This window comes from Diabrotica undecimpunctata, chromosome 6, assembly GCF_040954645.1.
Source record: "Diabrotica undecimpunctata isolate CICGRU chromosome 6, icDiaUnde3, whole genome shotgun sequence".
In the NCBI taxonomy this organism is placed as follows: domain Eukaryota; kingdom Metazoa; phylum Arthropoda; class Insecta; order Coleoptera; family Chrysomelidae; genus Diabrotica; species Diabrotica undecimpunctata.
In genome coordinates, this window is record NC_092808.1 from 7385255 (window position 1) to 7412020 (window position 26766).

At 34.8% G+C, this 26766-nt stretch overlaps 1 protein-coding gene across 2 annotated transcripts; it reads left to right on the plus strand.

Moving 5' to 3' along the window:
- Positions 1 to 26766, plus strand: LOC140443076 (proton-coupled amino acid transporter-like protein acs). Of its 2 annotated transcripts, none has more exons than XM_072534134.1 (6): positions 1 to 156; positions 18976 to 19171; positions 19574 to 19805; positions 20923 to 21283; positions 21929 to 22110; positions 25238 to 26766. In XM_072534134.1, exons 1-6 carry the CDS (start codon positions 115 to 117, stop codon positions 25641 to 25643), a joined length of 1419 nt encoding a protein of 472 aa, XP_072390235.1. In that variant the 5' UTR covers positions 1 to 114; the 3' UTR covers positions 25644 to 26766. The 2 variants fall into 2 exon arrangements, with proteins under 2 accessions (XP_072390235.1, XP_072390234.1); XM_072534133.1 differs by lacking the exon at positions 1 to 156 and adding an exon at positions 13956 to 14727.

Genomic DNA, 26766 nt, shown 5'->3' on the forward strand with positions numbered 1-26766 from the left:
GTACTCGCCGATGTTTTACATTATTTCAACTTTTTAGTACATTCCAAACTATAAACACTGACCGTTAGATACAAACCTAATCATTTAATTAAAAACCTTGTCTGTGCGTGTAACATGAAGAACACTTATGGGGCTATCTGTGTAAACAATACGTTCGTAAGTGACAGTTCCCATTTTTTAAATATATATATATATATTATATATATATATATATATATATATATATATATATATATATATATATATAGATATTGTGTATAATTATATTTTGAATAATATTAGTGTTTATAATTGTTCAATTATTTAAAAAGACATTTATGACTTAAAGTTATTATATGCAATAATTAATTTTAATATAAGAGATTATATTATATATTTTCGAACTTTTCAATATTGCTATGTTCAAAAACTATCCTTGGACAGTTGTTTAATTTTTTTATTTCGTACATGTCATTCGTATTCTTACAAATGCATTTTTATAAAATATAATCATAACATTAACTAATTACACATATTTTAAACAAACCTCAAACTTCTTTTTCCTCTTTATAAGGATTCTGCTTGTTCATTGGTCGATTAATATTTCTATGAAAGGTTGTCACTATCTTTTGCGCGGTCGTCCTATACCTATTTTGACGACACGAGTCCCCTCCATTCTGCTTAAGTGGTTACTCCATTCTTTTTTCCATTTTTTGTCCATTCATTTATAAACTATACGTTACATTTTCTTCTAATGTCTTCATTTCTCTTTCGATCTCTCAGCGTATTTCATGTAATTCTTCTCATTATTCGCATCTCTGTCGTTTCCGTAGCCTTTGCGTTGTGGCTGTGTCGGGTCTTGTTTCTGAGGCATATGTCATTATTAGTCTTACACAGCTTTATAAATTCTTGACTTTATCTGTGTTAATGTGTCTGTTTCGCCAGATAGTGTTTTTAAGACATCCTGCCAGCCTATTTGCTTTTTATACTTGATCTCTAACTTCTTTGTCCAGGTCTCCATAGCAAACAGTGTAATTCCCAGGTATTTTATTTCCCTTACTTGTTCAATACTAATGCCATCAATTTCTATTTTACATCTGGTTGATTCTTTACTGACTACTATTGTTTTAGTTTTCTGTGATGAGATTGTCATATTAAATTTCCTTTGTTAACGCTTTTTATGATTTCATCCATTATCAAATTGAAGAGCATAGGGCTTAATGAATCACCTTGTCTTATTCCACTGCATATTTCTATAAGCTATGTAAGTTGTCCATCTATTCTGACTTCCATTTTGTTGTTTTGGTAGATATTTTCAATAGTTTTTATAATATTTAGAAAATAATTCTCTATTAAACAGATGATGGATTGCATCTTTGAGTCTTACTCTGTTAAACGCTTTCTTTAGGTCAATCAGACACAGAAATGCTGGTCTATTATACCCTAGTGATTTCTCAGTAATTTGCTTTACAACGAATATTGCATCTGTACACGATCTTCCACTAAGAAAACCCTGTTGTTATAGGGTGTTATAGGTATATAAATATTTCTTCATTTACTTCTGTTTTGTGCTATAATTTTTTTCAGTCCCTCACGTTCACATCCTTAAGATCTTCGTTTCATTTTACTAATCCACCTCGTTCTGCACCTACCTCTTTTTCTGGGACAGATTAGGTTCCTGGTCATAACTAGTTTAGGCATTCTTTCTACATGTCCCAACCATCTGATCCTTCACGACTTTACTAACCTGGTGATGGTAAATTCTTTCTACAAGGTCATTAATTCGTTGTTGTTTTTTATCTCCCACCCGTCTTCCTTTGAATACGCGTCTCACTATTTTCCTTTCCCATCTTCCCATCAAAAGCTTTAACAAAGGAAAAGGATAAAGAATGGGAAACAAAGAAATAAAAATACTCTGTTACGCAGACGACGCAATATTGATAGCCCAACATGAAGATAGTAATGAATTGACACAAAATAGAAAAAAGGAATGGAATAACCACATAAGCAGAATGGAGGAGACACGTGTCGTCAAAATAGCTAAAGAGATAAGTCACCAATCGACAGAAGAAGTCAATCACCAATCGGACGACCGCGCAAAAGATGGGGTGACAACCTTCCATAAAGGTATTAATCCGCCAATGAACAAGCAGACTTACTTATAAAGAGGAAGAAGAAGAAAAAAATTTTATACTAATTCCATCCTTCTGTATGGTGTAGAGAAGTGGACCATGAATAAATACTGCTGCATGAAAACAGAAGCATTAAAACTATGGACTTAAACTATAGAAGAATATAAATGAGAAAGGAATAATAATTACTGTTGACCACCAAAAATCGAAAACTTCAATATTTTGGACATGTTATGATGGGAGATAAATATCAACTTCCAGGAAACATAATCCAGAGAAAAATTGTGGGAAGAATAAGTATAGGGAGAAGAAAGATGACTTGGCAGCGAAATTTAATACAGCGTAACTCCTATCAACTATTCCGCGTAGCTGTATCTAAGATTCAAATAGCAATGGTGATGGCTAAACTTAGTTATGGAGACGGCACGTGAAGAAGAAGAATTCCTCATTAAATTATTATTTTGTTTTGGTTATTCCCTGCTTTATTTCCTTCTGGTCTTTCTGTATTCAAATTCCACTCTCAATTGTGAACTATATATTCAATTACGAGCATATATGCTTATTAAGAAATTTGCTGTGTTATTGAATGTTATTAAATAAAATTAGTTTTAAGATTACTGTTTATGACTTCCAAATATTTCGGAATAAATCGATTTCGAACTAATTTAATAGATTTCCATATAAATTAATTATAGTGTATGATATAATATTGTTCGTGTGGTAAATTATTATGTAAACAATATTTCTTTTTTCAAATTCCCACTGGTCTACAGATGTGTTTGTTTTTTAGGTAGCTCATGTCGTTCAGTTGTGATTTGATTCTGTTTACACGCTGTAAATAATTGTTTTTATTGTTATAAAATTGTTAATAAAAAACTGATACGACTCTTAAAGCGTATTTTATAGAATATTGAGCAGTATATTTTGAAGGATAAATCATCATCATCATCATATAACGGGGGTCCTACGGCGATTGCCGCTTCCCGCATTTCAGCCTCCATCTTTTCCTATCTCTCCAATCTCCCTCTTCTAAGCCTCTAGATTGCATTGTTTTTGTAATTTCTCTTCTCCAGGAATTTGGTGGTCCTCCCCTTTTCCTTCTTTCTGGCGGAACATACATTAAGGCTTTCTTTGGCCACCGCTCCTCCTCCATTCTCATCACGTGACCATACCATTGTAATTGCCTTCCTTGTATTCTATCTGAAAGAGTATCTCTAATTCCTGCACGGTTTCGTATTTCCTCATTCCTGATTCTTTCCATTGTTCTGAAGCTATTTTCTTGTGGCATTTGAAATTAGTTACTATTTAAATGGGAATAAGCCACAATTAAAGGTTAAAATACGTTTATTGACGTTTCAATTTCCACTTCGGAAATCGTTCTCAAACCAATGTTTGTATTTTGAGAACGATTTCCGAAGTGGAAATTGAAACGTCAATAAACGTATTTTAACCTTTAATTGTGGCTTATTCCCATTTAAATAGTAACTGATTCTTTCCATTCTCAATACTCGACATGACCTAAGATAATCCATTTCCACAACGTCTACTTTATCTCGTTCATTCTTTGTCATCGTCCAACATTCGGCACCATATGTGGTAATTGGTTCTACAATTGCTCTGTATACGCGAAGTTTGGTATGCATCTTTATTTTATTAGACCACAGTAATGAATTCAGTATTCGGATGCATTTTTTCCCTTGGGTTATTCGGTTTTGTACATCTATCTTAACTCTGCCATCTGCTGATATGATGCTTCCTAGATATTTATACTGGTTGCAGCCTTTTATGACTGCGTTTTCAAGCCTCAGATCTGTGGTATTTCCTCCAATTTTTAAATATTCTGTTTTGCTTATGTTTACAGTAAGCCCCCATTTGGCATATTCCTCAAATAATTTTCGATTAATATAATATATATCTTCCTCATCGGTTGCAACCACCACCTGACCATCTGCAAACAACAATGTATACAGAATTTCTTGTCCCACTTCGATGCCCATAAATCTACATTTATTTCTCCAATTCCTCAATGCTTCTTGGACGTATATTTTAAATAGTGTTGGTGACAAACAGCATCCTTGCTTTAGACCTTTAGTGACTTTAAATTCATTTGAGGTTCTGGTTCCAATTTTTACACAACTAACTGCATTTTCGTACAATTTATATATCGCTCGGATATACGTCGAATCCAATCCGGACCTTTCGAGGACCTCAAACATTTTCTTTAACGGGACACTATCATATGCTTTCTCAAGGTCTATAAATACCAAATGGGTCTCTCTACTTCTTTCGACACGCTTTTCAATTATTTGTCGTAGGATAAATATATTGTCAAGGCAGGATCTCCCGGTACGAAAGCCCGGATGAAGGATGAATACTTTTAAAATTATCTTTATTTATTATATATAAATAATATAAATTATTTACATACTGTCACGGTCACTGCCAAATCTTAAAATTTGTCAGATAACTTATTCTGTTCAACCTCAAAAAATGACTCCACGTGCTAGCAAAGAACTAAAAACAAGAATTGTAACGAAATTAGAAGATGGTTGCTCACTATCTGACGTAGCGAACCATTTTAACGTAAGCAGAACAACAGGTTTTAATATTAATAAAAGATGGAGAGAACAAGAAACTCTCGAAAGAAAGCAAGGTTCTGGAAGACCAAAAATATCTACCGCTTATGAAGATCGTACGCTTTTGGAGAGATTAAAAGAGAATCCTTTTGAAGATGCGAAAACTGCAAGAATTATGTCATAGTTTCCGGGAAGAAAGACAACTTGGCGCAGAATTAAAGCATCGCGTCTTAAGTACCAAACGGCAGCAAAAAAACAAGCTCTTACACCACAACAGAAGCAATCATGACTTATCTTCTTCTTCTTCAAGTGCCCTGTCCGTTGCGAACGTTGGCTATCAACATGGCAATTCTGATCTTGTTTGAGGTGCTTCTGAATAGTTCGACCGATGTGAGCCCGAACCACTTCCGCAGATTTTGGAGCCACGAGTGGCTTCCCCTGCCTGGCCCTCGCTTACTGTCTATTTTCCCCTGGACAATCAATTGCAGTAGACATAGAGGAGGTACTCAGAAGAATGAATAAGAACCGAGAGGTACTGACCACCATCAAATCTCGAAAGTTCTTCGGAGATATTATGCGAAATGAATCCAGATATGCTCTCCTTCAAGCCATCCTGCAAGGAAAAATATTTGGAACACCAGGTCCAGGAAGAAGAAGGACATCTTGGGTAAAGAACCTCAGAATCTGGTTCAATACAACATCTGTGCAGCTTTTCCGCGCTGCTGCAGATAAGATAAAGATTGCCATGATGATCGCCAATATTCGTATCAGATAGGCACATCAAGAAGAAGAATATGTTGATAGATATCGAGCAGCTGGTCATTTTAGCGTCAATGTATGGGAATGGATTTTATCTAGAGGAATGGGAATGGTACGGCGTATTGATGGCAGGTTTGTTGGGCAGACTTATCTGAATATTCTAGAAAACATCATGTTTCCCAGTGTAGAACAGTTGTATCCAGAAAATAATTTTATCCTCCAACAAGATAATTGTCCTGTCCCACATTGCAAATATAATAAACCAGTGGCTACAGAATAACAACATCGAAACCTTACCATGGCCCAGCTACAGTCCAGATTTAAACCCAATCGAGAATGTGTGGGGTGTTATTATAAAACGGTTGTATCGGCGTAATTTTATACCTCAAAATTTGAAGAGCTGTGGCAGGGTATACAGTAGGATAATTATAAAAACAGGTTGTTTCTCGAAATGAGTTATATTACCAAAAAAAAAATGTAATAAATTACAAAGCAGATACGAATCAGTTAAGCAGCATCTACAGCAATATTCTGCAATCCATTTAATTCAAAATTAATTTACCATGTACCTGCTACTTTAGTTTATATATACAAATACAAAGAAACTCGTCTAACCCACTATACACTTTTTGTTGTTTTATTTGTATTTTAATTTATATTAAAATTGTCACTCTAAATGTAAAAGTGTAAAACAAATGGTTGTCTTGTTTTTTTTTTTGTGAACGGTTCTACCTATGCGAGTAAATATTTATGTAATTTTATCTTAAGGTTGCTTATCTCTTTGTTTTAATAAATTTGTAGTGTATTTCTGATAAAGCATGTATATGGTTACATGCAAGACATTTTTTTTGTGTTTTTGTTAAACTTATCTATTCTTTTTCTCGTTCTTCTAATATTTCTTCTTATTCTCCTTTTTCTTCTCTTCTTCGTTCGTTATATCCCATTTTACAACGTTTTTCCCTTCATTTTGCCTCACAACAAACAAATTTTATAATTGAATGAAAAATATTCTGAAAATATATCAAAAATCGTTATTTAATTCTATTATTTCCTGTTTTCATAAAGAGATCTCTAATAATCAAATAGATAATGTTATTTTTAACATCGTTTGGGAATTGAGTGAAGTATGTGCATATTTTCCGTTGACATAGATTGACGATAAAAAAGAACACGTTTTGGTAATTTTCCTTTTGATAATATAAAATAATGCTATCATCATATGGTGTATGTTTTCATTTATTCAACCCTGATTATTGCATTATCAGTTTAACGTAATTAAATTGTGATATTTTATTAAAGACAGGACAGTATTAACAAAATTTATTCTGTTTTGAGTATGTAACCGTTAGCAGTCGATTAATTATTTGTTTTTATCTAGCAGTCGACTAATTTCATCTATAAAGTGACCACAAGTCTTTGATGGCCATTAAAATTTATTGATTTTATTTTTACAATACAAACTTCTACCCGAAATATGTAACCACGTAGGTCTTCTCAAAACAGATGGAAACTCAGCATATCTTATAAAATGTTCCAATATATATTATAGCTTGACACTGAAGGCGACAAGAAGGGTAGCCCTTGAATATACTACCAAAGAATATACAGGGTGTTTCAAAAAAAGGTAACCCCGCCTCTAGGGTAGGTAAAAAACTGAAAAATAATTGGGGTTTGCTTAGTAAAAAATTTTTGTAACGCCATTCGTTTTCAAAATACAGGGTGTTGAAGAAAAAAAAATTTTACGCATTTTTTACGATTTTGCCGAAACTACTGGCAACATTGTAATGAAATTTTATACGAATATGTTTTGGAAGCTGATACATCCCATGAATTTGTTTTTATATCTGATTCTCATAGAAGGCGCTAGTTACACGGATCGTACTAAGTATTAGTCAACATAACTTTTTTAAGAGTATAATTATTAATCAAAATTTCAAGTAAACTTAAACATCATTCAATTTTACACGAAAAAGGTACTCTTGGTAAAACTCGATACTGTGTACCTACCGTTTTCGGAATATTTTGATTTGAAAATTATGAAGTAATAATTGATGCTGGTATAAAATAGTTAGTAATTAAACAAAACTCACAAGAAGAAAATTAAATTAATGACTAAGAACATAAAATAAAATTCAATTACAGTAAGTGTTCAAAATGCCCTCCGTTTTCGCGAATACACAAGTCTATTCTTTTTTCTAAAGATTCCATTAACCTTCTCAACGGTAGGGGATCATCTATGATGTCATTAAATTGACGTTGAATTCTTTCTTCCAATTCTTGGCGTGAATTTACCTCTGTAGCATAGACTTTTTCCTTAATATACGACCAAACTGCGTAGTCAAAGGGTTAAAATCGCATGACCGAGGAGGCCAATGAATCGGAGCTTCTGCACCTCTACCAATCCATCTATTCGGAAAATGATTACTCAACCAATTAGGACACCTTCTATCAAAGTATGGTGGAGCTTAATCGTGCATAAAAAATAAAGATCTTCGCTCGTTTAGCGTTAAATCTTCTAATATCTCGAATAAGGAATTGTTTAAAAAATCAAGATACATATCACCATTTAAATTTCCAGGTAGAATATGATAACCTATTAATTTGTTACCTAAAGTTGCTGCCCAAACATTAACTTTAAATGAGTGTTGGTAATGTGATACCCTTTTGACTCGTGGATTCTCATCACACCAGTAGTGTGCATTATGGGAGTTAAACATACCTTGTCGCGTAAAGGTGGCCTCGTCCGTAAAAAGAATGCATTTTAAAAAATTTGGATTGTGGGCTGTCCTTTGTTGCAATGTTTCAGAAAAATCCACTCTAACCGGTAGATTATCTGGCAAGAGCTCTTGGACTTGTCTGTAATGACAAGGATGTAATTGCTGTTCTTTCAGTATCCGCCAAGTACTTGAAGAAGAAGTATTTGTTTGTCTTGCTATATTCCTTACGCTAACTGTTGGATCTTGATCAAGTAAATTTAAAATATTATTTTCTTTACTAATTGTTCTTGTTGTTCTTGGTCTACCAGAATTTATTTTATTTGGTCTCACATTCCCAGTTTCTCGACAACGTCGTTCAACGGCTCTAAATGTTTTTTTACTTGGTATGTTTCTTCTAGGAAACTTTTCTGCATAACGTGTCATAGCTGCACTAGAACATGCTAAACATTCGCCTAAGGTTAATAACATGTCAGTGTATTCAACATTTGAGTACATTTTGATTTGATTTTACAAATAACAAGGTTTCAAAACTCTAATTATTGTTGATTTATCGTCATATCAATCAATAAATGTCAGATTTCCATGGCACTCTTGGAGAAAATAGAGGTATACCTATTAGAACTTTATCATTAGGTACTACCAGCATCAATTATTACTTCATAATTTTCAAATCAAAATATTCCGAAAACGGTACACAGTATCGAGTTTTATCAAGAGTACCTTTTTCGTGTAAAATTGAATGATGTTTAAGTTTACTTGAAATTTTGATTAATAATTATATTCTTAAAAAAGTTATATTGACTAATACAATTGCGTTACAAAAATTTTTTACTAAGCAAACCCCAATTATTTTTCAGTTTTTTACCTACCCTAGAGACGAGGTTACCTTTTTTTGAAACATTCTGTAGAGCGTCTATATTCTTTGATGCTACTAAAAACAATATCACCCATCCGAAGTCATTACAGGACAATAAAATAGCTGGACCCGACTGGTTTACTGGCTGTATGCATAAAAATCCAAAATTATCCATAAGAACCGCCGAAGCTACCAGTTTCGCTAGGATATCTAGTTTCAATCCAACCACTCTTAAATATTTCAAGACAAAATAATACACGTTCTACAAAAAAAAATAGATTTCATCAGATGATATATTTAACCTTGATGAAACTGGTGTAACTACTGTGCAAAAGATTCAGAAAGTTATAAGCGCTAAAAGACGGCATCAGGTAGGCGAAGTTACTTCCAGTGAACGAGGAGAATTAGTTACACAAGTCAATATTATCGCTGCTAATGGTAATTCTCTTCCACCTGTATGGGTATTCCCGAGACAAAGTTTTGATCCATTAAGAATGATGCGGGGTGTTCCCTCTGAAACGGAAACATTGGACAATCATCAGTCACAATAATTATGGACAATCATATAATGAATAATCATATTGACTTTACCACCTCATACATCGAATAGGCTACAACCTTTGGATAGGTCTGTTTTCGGGCCGTTTAAAACATTTTTTAATCAAGGGGCTAACGCTTGGATGGTTTGACAGGCGTTAACTATTTACGATTTACCAACAATATGTGCCAAGGCTTGGGACAAAGCCGCAACACCATCCAACATCAAATCTGGTTTTAGATGTATAGGCATATGGCCATTTGATAGAACTATATTTACATTAAGACAAAAAAGAGTTGTTTACTTTTATTGTCAATGATATACGTGAAAACAAAAAATCTGTATTCTGTAAATCTGTATAAAGCGTATTTTCAAGAATAACATAAACCACTGCTTCTGCAATTGGAAGAAGTCTGCCATTTTTGACTGCTTTAAATTGTCCAGTATTCTATCTATCATATTTTCTAAAGATGTGAAACAGTTTTATGCTTCTCCATTTGCGTTTTGTCTTTGGATAAAGTTTCTGACAACCTTTAAAACACTTTGAACATCTTGTCTATTAGGACCTATATTAGGTGTGAATGGTCAACCCCCTACAATACAATGACACTTTTGAATCATAAATTTCCAACTAAGAATCATAAATTGTAAGAAGTTTATTGCGGGCGGCGCAGTTAAAAAGGGTATTTATTTATAGCTACGGCCAAAACGTAAAAAAACACGTTTTTCAATCTTATTTTATCTCGTTATAACCAAATTTACCTCGCTATAGAGGGTTATAGTTCAATAGAAATTTCACGAGGCATTTAATGTACCTCGTTATAAGCGAAACCTCGTAATAACCGTGTTCGTTATAGAGGGAGTATACTGTATAAGCAGTCACATGCATTAGCATTGCCTTATTGCAGAATAGTTAGTAAGTGAGGAATTGTTAAAATGTCAACTATTTGTCAAACTATTATATTAACAGTAGATACACTTAGTTTTAAGACTACTGCAACACACTAAAATACATAAGAAAACATTGTAATACAAAATTAAATAAGTGGATGAAAAAGATGGCAAAAATGCATGAATTGGGCTTTGAATTGCTTCCGCGCCCACCGTATAGTCCAGAACAACGGCTTAAGGAAGATGAGGTCGGAAGTCCGAAGCCTATTTAATAAAGCCAAAAGTAACCAAGATTGGGATGCCTACAGGTATAAGCTAACGCTATACAATAAAGAAATTCGGAAAGCCAAAAGGAATTCATGGAGAGAGTTTTGCGAGGAGATTACAGATATCCCGGCATGTTCTCGAATTCATAAAGTCCTGGCAAAGGATGGTGCTACAACCAAAGAAGTAGGTTTCCTAAAGAAAGCTAATGGCAAATTTACGGACACCAAAGAGGAAAGTCTTAGAGAACTAATGAACACGCACTTTCCGGGCTCAACAATTCTGGATGATGCAGATAGGCAAACCAACATAGACCAAAGGCTCACTAGACCAAGGTCTACAGATTGGAAAATAGCCACAGCAATCACAAGACCAAACAGAATTAGATGGGCTATAAATAAGTTTCGGCCATATAAGTCTCCAGGGACAGATGGCATATATCCAATACTGTTGCATATGGGATTAGAGGTATTGATACCACACCTATGCAAGCTCCTCAAAGCCACTTTAGCATGGGGGATCGTACCGGAAATATGGCAAAAGGTCAAAGTCATATACTTGCCTAAGGTAGGTAAAGTATCAGACCTAACACCAAAGTCATATAGACCGATAAGCCTATCTTCTTTTCTATTAAAAACGCTGGAAAGGCTTCTTGATAGGTACATCAGAGACGAAGTGCTAAAAGATAATCCTCTAAGCAATCGTCAATATGCATACCAACCTGGTAAATCTACGGACTCCGCGTTGGATGATCTAAATAGGCTTATCTCAAAGTCAATGGAAGACAAAGAGATAGCAATGGCCGCTTTTTTAGATATAGAAGGGGCATTTAATAATGTTACCACCAGCTCTTTGATAGGGGCTATGAGTAGACGAGGTGCACCTGCGGTAATATGCAGATGGATAAGGGCATCCCTGGAGAATAGGACAGTAATGTCCACTCTGGGTAAAGCAACCATCAAAGCAAAAGTAGGCAGAGGCTGTCCACAAGGAGGAGTTCTGTCCCCTCTACTTTGGGCAACCTTGGTAGATGATCTCCTCAGAAATCTGTCCACAGAAGGCTTTTATTGTCTAGGATATGCTGACGATATAGCAATCGTTGTCAGGGGCAGGTTTGCTTAGGTAGTTTCTGAGAGAATGCAAGCAGCCCTAAATATAGTTGACGACTGGTGTAAACAAGAGAGACTGATAGTCAATGCTCAGAAAACACAAATTGTCAACTTCACCAAAAAAACAGCACTACAAGGCCTAAAACCACCGGTGCTGGGAAGAACAGAGATTTCATTTGCCAAAGAAACAAAATACCTTGGGGTATATTTTGATCATAGGCTTACATGGAATACTCACATTCTAAAAACCACACAGAAAGCTACTATGTCCTTGGGCAGATGTAGAAGAATGTGCGGTAAGAATTGGGGACTTAACCCCAAAATGACTCTATGGCTATATACAAGGGTTATTAGACCCATGATAACCTATGGCTCGGTGACGTGGTGGACAAAGACGCAGCAAGGGGGAGCAATAAGGCTGCTAGGTAATACACAAAGGCTAGCATGCCTGTGCATTACGGGGGCCTTAAAAACAACTCCTACTGCATCGCTGGAAGTCCTGTTGAATCTACCACCACTTCATATCTTTATACAGGGCGAAGCCAGATCCGTGATGCACAGATTAATCCATAGTCAGCGACATATAAGCCAGATGCATGGTACTGACAACAGAAAGCTAATCGAGGAGCTAAAAGCCGATATTGTGATGGGGAAACCTATCGATGCAACAGTTACGAGATATAGCTTTAACAATAAGTTCACAATTAAGATACCAGGCAGGGAAGACTGGAATAAAGGTGTACCCATACAAGCTGCTGCTACCTGGTACACGGATGGCTCAAAAACATCGGAGGGTGTGGGAGCCGGCATAGTATGGACAAATCAAGGGATAGATTTCCCGGTAAGTTTATCTAAGGATGTGACAGTTTTCCAGGCGGAAATAACTGCAATCCATCACTGCGTGGAAGAAATAGAAAGGCAGGAAAGAACGTTCTGTTCAGTTGCTATCTTCACAGATAGTCAGGCAGCGCTTAAGGCACTCAATTCCGTAGAGGTCAATTCTAAGCTAGTATGGGATTGCGTGTGTGCCCTAAATAAACTAGGAGACCGTAGCAAGGTTACGGTAGCCTGGTTAGCGGGGCACGAGGGTCATAAGGGCAATGAAAAAGCAGATGAAATGGCCAAACAAGGCTCATCATTGCCATTCATTGGACCGGAACCCTTCTGCGGAGTTGCTAAATCAGTAACAAGAACGGCTACAAGGAAGTGGGTAGCTCGCAAATCTCTGGAATGGTGGAGGAATTCACCAGGACAAAGACAGGCGAAACAGTTCATTACAGAACATTCGCCAAAATTTACGGCAGACCTAATAAGCAAAGACAGGAAAACAGTCAAGGTCATAGTAGGTCTTCTAACAGGGCACTGTAAGCTGAATAGGCACTTGAAGCTGATGGGATTATCAGATGATGACCTGTGCAGATTCTGTCACCTCGAAGAAGAAACAGCAGAGCACATTTTATGTCAGTGTGACAGTCTGGCAAATGTGCGGTTCTTTGCATTAGGAGAAGAAAATCCACCGGCAAATAGCTACATGGAAGGTACAGTCTCGAAGCTACTAGACTTTATAAAAAGGGTCAGGCTAGAGAATGTTATCTAGGACTAGAGGACCACAATAGATCTGAAAAGGTCGCAGTGGAATAGGCCGAAAGGCCACCTCTCTTAATTTAATCTAATCTAATCCAGATCTGGCTCTCAGCGACTACCACCTTTTTTCCGATCTAGAAAAAATGCTCCGTGGTAAGAGAAATCGCTCCGATGAGGAAGTAATCGCCTAAACTGAAACCTGTTTAGAAGGCAACAAGGGCGGCATTGAAAAATTAGAAAAGCTTTAAAATGATTGTATCGCCGCTAAAGGAGATTTGATGAATAAAAAATAATTTTTGCAAAAAAAAATGTTTTACTAGTCGGGCCCGGGACTTATTGACCGACGCAATATAGACATAGACAATGCTGATATAGTTCTAAAATTAAAAAAACAACTGAAATTTGTTTTGTTTTATCGATAACACCGATTAAGCCGTGCAGATTTAGCTGTAGTAGATAATACAATCATATCCTATGGGATTTGTGACGTAAGTTTTTATTAATGATTAGATTAGATTATATTGGTTTTTTTCTGAGCACATATGTCTAGTATTTCCAGTCTTTTGTACCTTAATATACATTTGCCTCTGTATATTAAAACGGATTTTAGCATATTGGAAAAATTTCGTGAATTTTGTGTTGAAGTGTTACGTTAAATCTATTATAAATGTAGACGTATAAAATCTAGTGTACCGCTAACGACATCTTCTGTAGTATATTTTGTTTCGAAGTATTTTTTGTTTACAGACATTATTTGCATCTTTAAACAGTAGGCAAATTGTACGATTCTATTTTTATTACATAAACAGCTCATATAGTTGGTTTCCAAGTTTCCAAATGCTTTTATAATACTCGCTTATTCCTTTACTTTTGATTATTATTTGTCCATTTGACGCAAGAATCTTCTATATTTTTAATTCAAGTCCCTAATCAAACCTCCAATTTTTATTCAAAATGAAGCTCAGTTTCTAAAGATACAACATTTATATTTTGTCAATTTTATTGACGCAAATAACCATAGGTTTATTAAAGTTTTATAACTGACTCTTTAACTCATTTTGCTACTTTGTTAACTCACAATACTAAGCCATCCTGATCACTCCCTGTCTTTTTATACTATTGAAAGAAAGCTGTAATTAGTTTTTAGTTGCCCAATTATTTACCTTAACCTTTTTTAAAATCAGGGTTTTTGATACTAAATGAACTTTATAGCTTGACTTAAGTTAGAAAGAATATAATGCTTCACTGAGTTTAATGTATGTATATCATGCTTAGAAATGAGGATGGGAAAGCTGTATCGGTATTTTAAGATATTTTTTAAGGTAAATATTTGTGAAATTTCTGTGTGGTATTTCGAGTACGGTTAGTTTGTTGATAATTAAACATAGCATATTGTAACGATTTATATAAACACATCAAAAATGTCTCAGGAACGAACACAAAGTTTTTTTCTCATATACAGGGTGAGTCACCACTAACGGGACAGAAGATTACAGCGAAACGGTAAAAGATTTTGAAAAAATTTTAAATTCATAGTTTGAAGGTTGATAAGGGCTACATTTTAAAATTATTTTGAAATATACAGGGAGTCCCAATAAAGTGCGGCGTATCAAAGTTATATTTTTTCTTATGGGACACCCTATATTTTATTACTTTTTCTAGTTGTCAGTAAAAAATTAGGTATAGTTTCATAGGACTTCCCTATACCTATGTACAGAGTGTTCTGAGTTATGTGGAATATTCTTAAAATGTAAAGCTTTAAACGAAGACTCATTCCTAACTTATTTAAGAAATTCTAATAAAATTGGTTATACCTCTAAATAGTTGGATATTGGTTAAATGTAATTCATGATTAATTATTAAACATTTATTTACAGGGTGTTCAAAATTTGTAGTTTCATTATTGGATTATTCAATGTGTAATATAAGGCTTATTTTAAATGGAACACCTTGTATATTAATGAATTTAAGTTAAAAAAATTTTCCACTTTCGAATGCTATATGGATGTCCTATAACTAGGTAGTGATAGATTTTGCGTAATTTAAAATTTTCTTTTCGATTTAAAAATATTTATAGTTGTTGCTCTCGATTTTTAAACCCATCATTTTGACATATTTGTTATAAATGAAACCATTGTAGTTGTAAACAAATGTATATACTTTATACTTTTACTTGCTGATGCACATCGAATTAGAAAGAATTTTAATAAAACAAATAATACAAAATAAACCACAACTTACTACATTATAAGCAAAAAAAATTTTTTTAAAGAAGACTAATAATTCTCGACTTATTTAAGTAATTATAACAAATTTTCTCTTACAGCGAAATAGTTGGGTAATGGTTACATTTATTCCATTATTGATTATTAAACATTTATTTACAGGGTGTTAAAAACTTAGTTTCAATTTTGGATTATTCAATATCAAATATAAGGCTTATTTTAAATGGAACACCATGGATATTAATTAATCATAATGATTGCGCTAAGAACTTTAAATTTTCTTAACGAAGGTTTTCTTTGCCAACATTAATATCCCAACTGATATTTTCAACTTTTTATTTAACCAAACAAATTTACAATGCTATGTTATTTCCGCCATTATAACAACTTCTCTCTACAACCTTACTCCCCTTGTACTGCTTGTACATGTACATTGCCACTCGGGCGAGTCCATTAGTCTTACAGGTTGCAACTACACACTGTTGGAGGACTGACCTAAAAATCCTACATTATACAAAATGAAAGGTCCCAAACACGTAATACTAAAAAAAGTTTCCTCTTTTGAACGGTATAAAGATGTCCTATACTTAAGTATCATAGTTTTTGCGTAATTTACAATTATTTAAACTCTTCATGGGTATATTGATTTTAAAACAAAAGATATAGTTAGTTAATGTCATTGTATGACATTGTCATTTTCTGACATTACGGTCTGGTCACATCAATTGGTACATCAATTTTGATCGGATTTTAAAAAGTGACGTACCTAATATTGTCTTCTTCTTCTTCGTGCGACTAGGATTACTCCTGTTTGTCTGCCTCTTATTCTGTTTCAGTCGTTGTTGACCGTACATTATCTTTCCACCTTTTTGGCGGCCTTCCAACGGGTCTTCTGCTATACGGCTTGTTGTTTTTACAGATGTTCGATAATCTATCTGGTCCCATTCGGTTTACATGCTCGTTCCAGTTTTTTTTCTTGTTTTTATCCACCTGATAATATTTTAAATTTTGCATTGTTCGCGTATACTTGATGATATTGTTGATTTGTTGTTTCATCTTTCTTGTATCGGTCCTTGTCTCCGCTGCATATGTTAGGATTGGTCTTACTGTTGTCTTGTATACTTTCATTTTGCTTTCCGTGGTCAGATATTTGTTTCTCCATATGGTTTCTCGGAGACAACCACTTACTCTTGCCGCTTTTGATGCTTGCCTTGTGGTATCTGTTCTTATATCCCTGTCACTATTGATCTCTACTCCTAGGTAATTGAATTTCATTGTCTATTTCTAGGTTACATCTACGCGGCTCTTTACTGATCACTATACATTTAGTTTTTTCTACTGATATTCTCATATTAAGTTTGTTTGCTGTGATATTGAAGGTGTGGAGCTGCCTTTGTAGGCCATCTTCATTATCAGCAATTAGTACTGCATCATCGACATAGCATAGTATCGTGATTTTATGCGCTCCCATGTGGTATCCGTGTCGTTTTCTTACTTCGTGAATTATTTGATTCATCACCATATTGAATAACAATGGGCTGAGCGAGTCTCCTTGGCGGATTCCTCCTTTTAGTTCTATGCATTCTGTTTCTCCTGTTGACATTATAACTCTGGTCTTGTTGTTCTTGTTAATTTCATTAATTGTCCTTATTATCTGATGGTCTATTTGTTCAACTTGTAGTAAATTTAAGATGTCATTTCGCTTCACCCTGTCAAAAGCACTTTTTAAATCTACAAAGCACATGTATGCTGGTTTTCCATATTTAATAGACTTCTCTATTATTTGTCTGATAATAAAAATTGCGTCTATTGTGCTGAGGTTCTTCCGGAAGCCTTGTTTTTCATCTGTCATGTTCGCTTTTTCCTCGATTTTATCTTTTATGACTGCCGTTAACAATTTTAATGTACTATTCATCTGACTAATGCCTCTATAATTTTCAGGATTTCTCGAGTCTCCCTTTTTAAGTATCGGTAGCAGGAGACTTTCCTTCCATTCCGCTGGTACTACTCCGGTATTTATTATATCGACGAATAATTTTAGGAGCCATTTGCGTAGTGTTGTTCCTCCATATTTTAGCAGTTCATTGTTTATCTTATCAGGACCAGGTGCTTTTCTGTTTTTTTATTTTTTTATTCGTTCTTGTAGCTCTTCTTCTCATATTAGTACTCTATCGTGAGTTTCGTTAATGATTCTTTCTCTGTTCTCTTCTTCTCCTTCTCCATATAATTTCGTGAAATGCTCAGTCCATTGTTCCTCCGTAATGTTATCTTTGCGTACAAATTCATTAATTTCTGTTTTTTGTCTCCTTATCATCTTCCACACCTCTTTGTGGGATCCATAGAGGTCGTATTCCATATCTTTGGTAAATTTCTCCCAGTGTTCTTTTTTGATGTTATCTATTTCTTGGTTTACTCTATTTCTGATTCTCACGTAGTCTTCTCGTGCCTCCGGTGTCTTCACTCCTTTGTATGTTAGGAAAGCTTGTTTCTTTTCATTTGCTAGTGCTTTCACCCTTTCGTCGTACCATGGAGTTTTGTATTCCCTTTTATTTCTGTTAACTTTTCTTTTACCTAAAGCTTCTTCCGGTGCTTGTAGGATACATTTTTTAATAATGTTCCAGGTTTCTTCTATATTCTTTTTAGTCTCTAGGTTATGGCTGTTTAGCTTTTCTTTTAGTCTGTTTCTATACAGAGTTTTGTGTCCCTTCTTCTTCTAAGCTTTCTATGTTTAACTTTTCCTCTACTTTTGTTTTTCTCTTGCCTTATGTGCTGATAGCTATATTTATTTTTCCTATTACCAGGCCATGGTCGGATCCTACATTGGCGGAAGATAGAGTGCGCACAACTATTATATTCTTGGGGTGTATTTGTCTGTTTGTTATAATGTAGTCAATCATAGAGTTACGTCCTCTTGTATCTGACCAGGTGATCTTATGTTGTATTGGGTGGTCAAAGTATGTGTTGTTAACTCGAAGGTTATTTATTAAACAAAGTTCTAGAAGTCTTTCTCCGTTGTCGTTGAGCGTTTCTTTGTTAAATCTTTGTGTAACTCCAGCCACAGCTAGGTTGCCTACTCTGGCGTTTAGGTCGCCGAGAATTATTGTTTTACTACCGGCTATTGGGGTGTCCAGTAGATCTTGGAGCTGTCCATAAAAAGCATCTTTGTCTTCCGTTTTTGCTGTTATACGGTGCATATACCAACTGGCAGTTTACAATAGACGGATTATATGAAAAAAAGTAATTGTAATCTAATCAAGATATGCTATTTGCTATTTATATTACCTAATTGTTTAGAATAATGATTAATAAAGTGTACAACTTTTGAGGTTTCTCTTATATTTTTAGGAACCTCGATCCAAACCTTCATCATCCAAAAGCGAAGAGAAACAGCATCTTCTCGATGGCGAATATCAACAAGAAAGTTCCGCCGTTACTGTGGAGGATTCTACAAATATGTATGAAGAATTCTGCTTCAATCGCACCATCGAACATCCTACATCAAATTTTGATACGATGATTCATTTGCTGAAAGCTAATATAGGTAATGTAACGTGTTCAACATCTCTAATCTTCTTAGTCTTCTTCTTCTTCGTCCTTCTTGTACGTAGGCTTTAAAGCCTGTTTCTTCTTCAATATTAGCCTCCCAAATTGTTTAGATTATCGCACCATATTTTTCTTGGTCTGCCAATAATTCTTCGTCCATTTGGTGACTTATCTCGTGATATTCGTACTATCCTCTCCTCTGCCATTCTACTAATGTGTTCGTTCCACTCCTGTTCCATTTTGTCACCCATTCATTTATGTCTTCTATATTGCATGCTCTTCTTATGTTTTCGCTTCTCTCCTTATCCATCAAATAGATTTCGATTTGACGTAATCTATAAAAAAGCTAATGATTACACAAAAATATTTCTTAAGTGCAACTTATTTTTTTCTTTTTTAGGAACCGGAATTTTAGCAATGCCGGACGCGTTTCGCAACTCTGGTTGGGTGGTTGGATTGTTCGGAACATTATGTATGGGTATCATTTGCACACACTGTATGCACATGCTGGTGAAATGTTCCCACGAACTTTGCAGAAGAACACAAGCACCCTCTTTAAGTTTTTCCGAAGTCGTGGAAAACTCATTTAAAACTGGACCAGAATTTTTGCAGAAGTATTCGAGCTTAGCCAAGTAAGTTGTGAGTTTTAGGTTAGAGTATATAATATACTCCATTGCTGCGACTTCATTATATTCGCGATAGCCAATTCCGACAGGGGGCGCTCAAGATTTCAAAGATGGACGATAACTTCGGGAAGACAAATCATATTGTCATTTGATCTCTAAGCTATAAAACGTTTAATATAAATCATTTACACGTGTGTTTTGCCAAAGTAAAAGTTGGAGTACGTTCTTCAAAGTTTATTTGTTTGTGATTCGAGTTTATAGGTACATGCGGTAATTGACTCCCAAACCTGAATAAAAATAAAATTAAATGTTTGTTTTTTTACAGTATGTCTGAAATACGGAAAGTCTTCTTCTTCTTCTTCTAATGGCGCTACAACCCTTTGTGAGTCTTGGCCTGCTTAACAATGTTCTTCCATTCACCCTGTCGGATACTTTCCTTCGCTTCGAAACACGGAAAGTAAAATTTACAATTATCTCAATTATTTTTATGGTTGAAAGGTCGGCTGAGATCATTAGTTGAGGGTGAGGCAGTTTTTGGAGCTGACCACGTTATATAATAACTTCATGAGACCTTTGGGGCAATTTAGCTGATGGAACATCATTTTTCAGTCTTCTCGATTTAGTTTCAGGTGTTACTATAAAGTAAATTAGATATAAATATATTAAAATATAAATAAAATTTTAATCAACACTTATTTGGAAAGTAATCGTTCTTAGTAAAATGTAAACTGAACAGTAATGTACTTGGTTATAGGTCTGACAATTCGCAAAATGCATTGCCAAATTTTTCTCATATTCTCGTCCAGCGGAAACTTATGTATGGAATTTTTTTTGTGAATTATAATAGGATGAACGTTGAGGAACACTGCAATAGTTTTTTGAAGTCGAAATCATTGTTAATTACAATATAATAAACCGGTCGCTAATATGTATACAAATTAATGACAATTTCAAAGTTTTCCCGAAGTGGATGCTTTTGAAATCTACCACCAGGCGTCGCCCACTTTGCGGTTTCTCGCGAATCGTTTTTTGAGGTTAGTCTAACAATTAGACAAGCTTTTTGTGACATGCAGTATTTTAAATACTTGTTTAGTAAATTACTAATGTGTTTTTGTTGTTTTAGGTCACTAATAAATATATTTTTATGTATAACGCAACTAGGTTTTTGTTGCGTATACTTCGTTTTCGTCGCTGTTAATCTTCACGATATCATAAAGTATTTTTGGCTCGACATCGGCACACCTTGGTACTTGTTATTTTTATTAGCACCTATGGTTATGCTCAATTGCGTAAGAAGCCTCAAGTATTTAACCCCAGCTTCGCTGTTCGCGTCGATAGCGACCTGTATGGGTTTGGTTATAACGTTTTTCTATATATTCCAAGGAGGTTTGCCGGATACGTCGACGATCAAGGCGTTCTCTTCGTGGAAACAGCTGCCGCTTTATTTCGGGACTGCTATTTACGCTTTCGAAGGAATTGGAGTGGTGAGTATAGTAAACGGTGTATGTTATTTTGATTTAAAATAAATATTTGCTGGGAAAAAAGTTGTGGTGGTGTGTTCACTTGAAAATGCGTTTTTTATGTGGAAGGCCAATCGATTTAGAAGTTCTTTTACAATTTGTGGTTCGTTTTTATGTTATCTATATTTTTTATTATCTTCGTCTCGCTATGGATCTTTTACCCTTATGCAAGGTAAAATCAAGGGTAAAAGATCCATAAGAAGACGAAGAATTTTCTGGTTAAGAAACCTAAGAGAGTGATATAGTTGCAGCTCAGTAGATCTTTTCAGAGCAGCCGCCAATAAGGTACGGATAGCTGTGATGATAACCAACCTCTGATAGGAGAAGAAAATACAAGAAGAAGAATGTTTTTCATTCTTTCCTATATTCCTTATCACTATCTTTCATAGAATCCGCCTTCTTCCGAATTATTTTCTAAACCATGAAACTTTAATTAACTGTACTAAGATAGATGTACCTTGTTCAAAATAGCGGACTGCCGCCATTTTGTAAAATTACTTTAAATAGGATCATATGTCAAGTAATTCCACTTTTGAAAGCTCGTATATGAAGGAGGCAGGTTCTTAGTAAGACACATGTTTTCTTGTTTTTAATAAGTTAAACTTTCAGGTGTTGCCGTTGGAGAACAATATGAAAAATCCACAAGATTTCAGCGGATGGAACGGCGTACTCAATACTGGAATGGTAGTAGTTGCAGCATTATATACAGCGATTGGATTCTTCGGATATCTTAAATATGGAGAAAAAGCTGTGTTGGGAAGTGTTACGCTTTTGTTGCCACCTGATGAATAGTAAGTAATTTTTCTTTAGTAATTTCATTATATTTTGTTAAAGGGGAAACAAAAATAACAAAAGAAAAAGAAAATAGGGTGGCATATTAAAACGATAAAATCATACCGATCGAAAAATAAAATAATAGCCGAGGAATATGCTGAAGCAATTAATGAAGAAATAGAAATAAAATACTGGGGCAAACAAAATGTGGAGAGTGTATGTCAAACACTGAAAGATATAATACTGAATACAGCAGAAAAAATATGTGGTGTGAATAAAAGTAACAGTAAGGTGGACCAGTGACGGATCTAGACATTTGCCTTGGAAGGGAACTTCCAACATGAGGTGGGGGGAACTTTCAATGAAGCACCAATCAAGGGGCGTAAAAAAAATACCACATACAACAGATAAATAAAAGGTTTTCTTTAATTTTGGACCTTCTTGGGGAGCGGGAATTTCCCCATTTGCCATCGTGTGTATCCGCCACTGTGGTGGACATAATTAGGCGTAAAATACAATTAAAAAAGGATACATGGATACAATATTTAAGTGATCGACAGATGAAAACTATAAAAAATATAAAGCGCAGAGAAAAACAGTGAAAAATTTAATATTAGAAGCAAAACAACGATCCTGGAAAGTTTTTGGAGAAAGGAGCAAGAACAACCAAAAACTATTCTATAAAAGGTCTAAGAGGTCTTCTTCTTGTAGTGCCTATCTGGTTCGGATGTTGGCGACCATCATGGCAATATGTACTTTGCATATTGCTGCTCTGAATAGATTTGTGGTTATTGTGTTGAACCATGTATGAAGATTTTTCAGCCAGGAAAAGATACAAGCCGCAGAGATGAGAAATTTACGAAGGATACAGGGAGTAGCTAGAAGAGATCGGGTAAGAAACAATGTATAAGAGACAAATTTAAAATAGAGTCGATGGCAGAGTATGTTGGGACGAATTAAAAATAGAATTGATGGTAGAGCATGTTGAAAAAGGGCATTTAAGTCAGTAGCGACTCTAAAATGAAATACCGGTCAAAAAGATATGGGAAATAAAAGCTCAAGTGAAAAAGAAGAGAGGCCTAGGCAGACTTAGAACGATGTAATAGCACAAAAACTTGACCAAAAATGAGTTACATGGAGAGAAGTAAAGATTATGACATAAGATAGGAAGAGATTCCTGCACAGTTGACATGGCAGTGCATTTCATCTCTATACGCTATGGGTAGAAAGGAATTAGATTATTTTATGTATTGTTAAGCTTTCTTGGCTCTATCGGGCTTTTGTAATCACTGTAAATTGTGTTCTTTTTGTGTTTACGGACAATCCATTTTCTTCACTGACATCTACCATCCTGTCAACCATTTATTGTAAATCCTCAAGACATACACCTATTAGAATAATGTTCTTGGGTAAACTCTTACCATATTTTAACTTTTTCCCAACGTATAGAATTATTTTGCCGTTTTTATTCAGAAGTATGTTTAATTTTTTTCTTATTATTCCTACCTGTTATTTTTCTTATCTTTTTATAAATAGGTTATCATGTTTCTCTGCCAGCTCATCACCATAAATAGCCCTACTGTCGATTCCTGGCAACTTCCCTCCATCCTCTGACCCTTAGAATATGTAGGTCTTCTTCCACATCATAAATCCATCTTTGCCAGCTGCTTAAGTATAAGATCGAGACCAAGTGAATCAACTGTCAAATTGGTGCTATAACATACCGCCCAATTGTAAACTTTTACAGATTAAGAACTTTGGGGAACAAAAATCAAAGAATCAAAGATTCTTTGATTTTTGTTTGAGGAAAAACGTATGTTAAAGGGAATAAAAACACTGGACTTACCATTTAGAGTAAACTTAGAAACTAATTAGTATTTATAACATGTATAACTATTTCCTGTATAACTTTTTATAAGAAATTTTTCGAAGGATGCTGAAGATCTTTTGGACAGAGCTCGTGACCAACAACGAGGTGCTGAGAGGAATGGGGACTGAGAGAGAATTCCTAAATATTGTAAGAGACTGGACAGGCATGGACACGCATTAGATACTAAGAACAGCTCAAGATAGAGAGAAATTTGCTGTAGTTGTAGCCAACCTTCAGTAATGGAGAGGGCACCTTAAGAAGAAGATATAACTTTATAATTGTACTTTAATTTTACCACTGGGTAAAATCATTCTTGTCTTTACTCAATGTTACTTTTGTTTATTGTTGATACTCAATAGATTGTTGTACTCAAAATTTCTACACCCGGGGTTCCCCTACGAGGGGAAAAACGGAAAAATCTATACAGATATGTTAAAATCAGGAGAAATCCCCCATTCACTAAAAAAGGCTTCCGATTATAACCATATTAAAACCCGGAAAGACAAATGATCTATGAAAGCTATGTGGCACCACATGAGGGTCGTCAGCATCCGTACTCAGATCATTCGCTCTCGGACTTAATTACTCGGCGGCTGAATATGCTTCCTTGGTATGGCTCAATAGCAAACACACGAAGATTATTGATACCCACACCGAACTATTGGCTTCCCATTCTAAGTTACATTCTCTTCTCAGAAAATATCGAAAAATCGATAATCATCAACTAGCCACCCACCATGATAAGCTTGATATCGAAATAAACAGACTGCATTTCAGATATTCTCCATTGTTAAGAGCCAACTCCTTACATCAGGAACATTTCAACCTCACCAACGCTTGGAGAAGACAATGGGAGAGGGACTCACCACAGGAAGCACACCAAATGGCCTGTATCGATCAGAAACCGCCATTCTTTGAACTGACTCGCAATACAGGGACAATGCTAAACAGAATAAGAAAAAGCGGCGGTAGATGTGCTGACAGCTTATATAGATGACGAAAAGCTCTTACTCCTCAGTGTGACTGTGCCACACTGTTTGCAAAATACAAAGATTCCGTACATTCTTGGTAAATCAATTTTTAGGGAGAAGCCGCGAAGTAGGAGTAGCTTTTGCATATTTTTGTGGTCCCAAAATTGACATTATCAGCAAATAGCTTATTCGTATGATTTTTATAGGCCAAATTTCTGACAACTGGACTATTTGATCCTAGAATAGTTTTAGTAAAAGGAAAATTTTTGTAGATATTATATGTTAATTAATTGTTTGTTTTAGTTTGGCGCAATTGGTTCGTCTGATGATGGCCGTGGCAATTTTTTTGTCCTACAGTCTCCAATTCTACGTCGTGTTCCACATAATCTGGCCCTGGATCCAGAATCACTTCAAGTCAGATAAAAGCAGAGAAATAGCAGAATATAGTATAAGGGCTCTTCTTGTATTCGTAACCTTTGTTATAGCAATTGCGATCCCTAATTTAGGAGCAGTTATCTCGTTAGTAGGCGCTTTCAGTAGCTCAGCTCTAGCGTTAATATTTCCTCCTATCATTGAGATTATTACGTTCTGGCCTGACAAGCTAGGGCAAGGGAGATGGGTGTTATGGAAAGATATATTTATAATTGTATTTGGATTTCTTGGCTTTCTGGTCGGTTCTTACACAAGTTTATTAAATATAATTAACTAGAAACTTCAGGCGATTTCAAATTTACTCTGACAATATGATTGACAATAACATTCAAGAGTATTATCGTAAACCAGTGATTTGAATATATTTAAGAAATTAATGTGATTACTTGATATCCATGTAGATTAATATTAGTTTTTTCTGGAATCAGCGTGGAATTATTTTTACTGACAATCAAAGCGGATGCTATCATTTACAGACCACTGTTTACTTTTTTAGAGGTTTATTTCTTCTTTATTTTAAATCGTGATTTCATTTCTACTTTTTATGTCTATTTCCACATGCTCAGCAATTCAAAAATTGTTTTGGTATTAACGAGAAGATGTTCAGATATTTTTACAAAATGTTATTTTATATTGTTTACGCGTTAAGCAATTTTGCTTTGTTTTTAGCATAGCTCTTTAACTTAGAATAAAGATAACCTTAAAAACGGATAGCGTGACGTCAGACTAATGTTGCACGGCATTGTGGATTAAATATATTCTATAGCCGTCCGTTTATAACTAAGAAATTATTTTTATTAACGGTTCAAATGGATGTTACAAAAAAAGTTTCACTTTCGTCAATTTTCGTCTTTTTCTCAAAGATTTTCACTCCATTTGCTACTTGAGAATGCAAATTCTCTTTTTGTCGGTGCTTCTCCATCTATATACTATCAGATATCATTTGTATTTATTAGTTGGTGTTGGTTTCACTTACGAAAGAAAATATTTTCATACATTCTGGTCTCCTGGTCTTTTATTTATTTATTTTTTTTTTAATAAAAATACATGTCACATTAGTCCATAATGTTGTCGTGATCCTAAAAATAAACAAACTGCTAAAGAAAAACAGATTTTTGAAAGGAAACTGAGTGCTTTTCTGAGTTAAAATAAGAAAAACTGTTTTTCGAGATGCATACAATCGCTAATTCAATTTATTTACCATAAACTGTAAAAATACATTAATAAAGAATGTGAGTTGTTGCTGAATATCGTTATTATAGAAATAGCGTTATTTCGACTTGTTTAGAATCAAGTTAACCTAAAATAATAATGATGTGACGTCAGAGCTCTGGTATTGGATAGTTTGACGTTTAAATACGTTTTATGGTTGATTGTCAGTTTGACAAAATGTGAGCTTA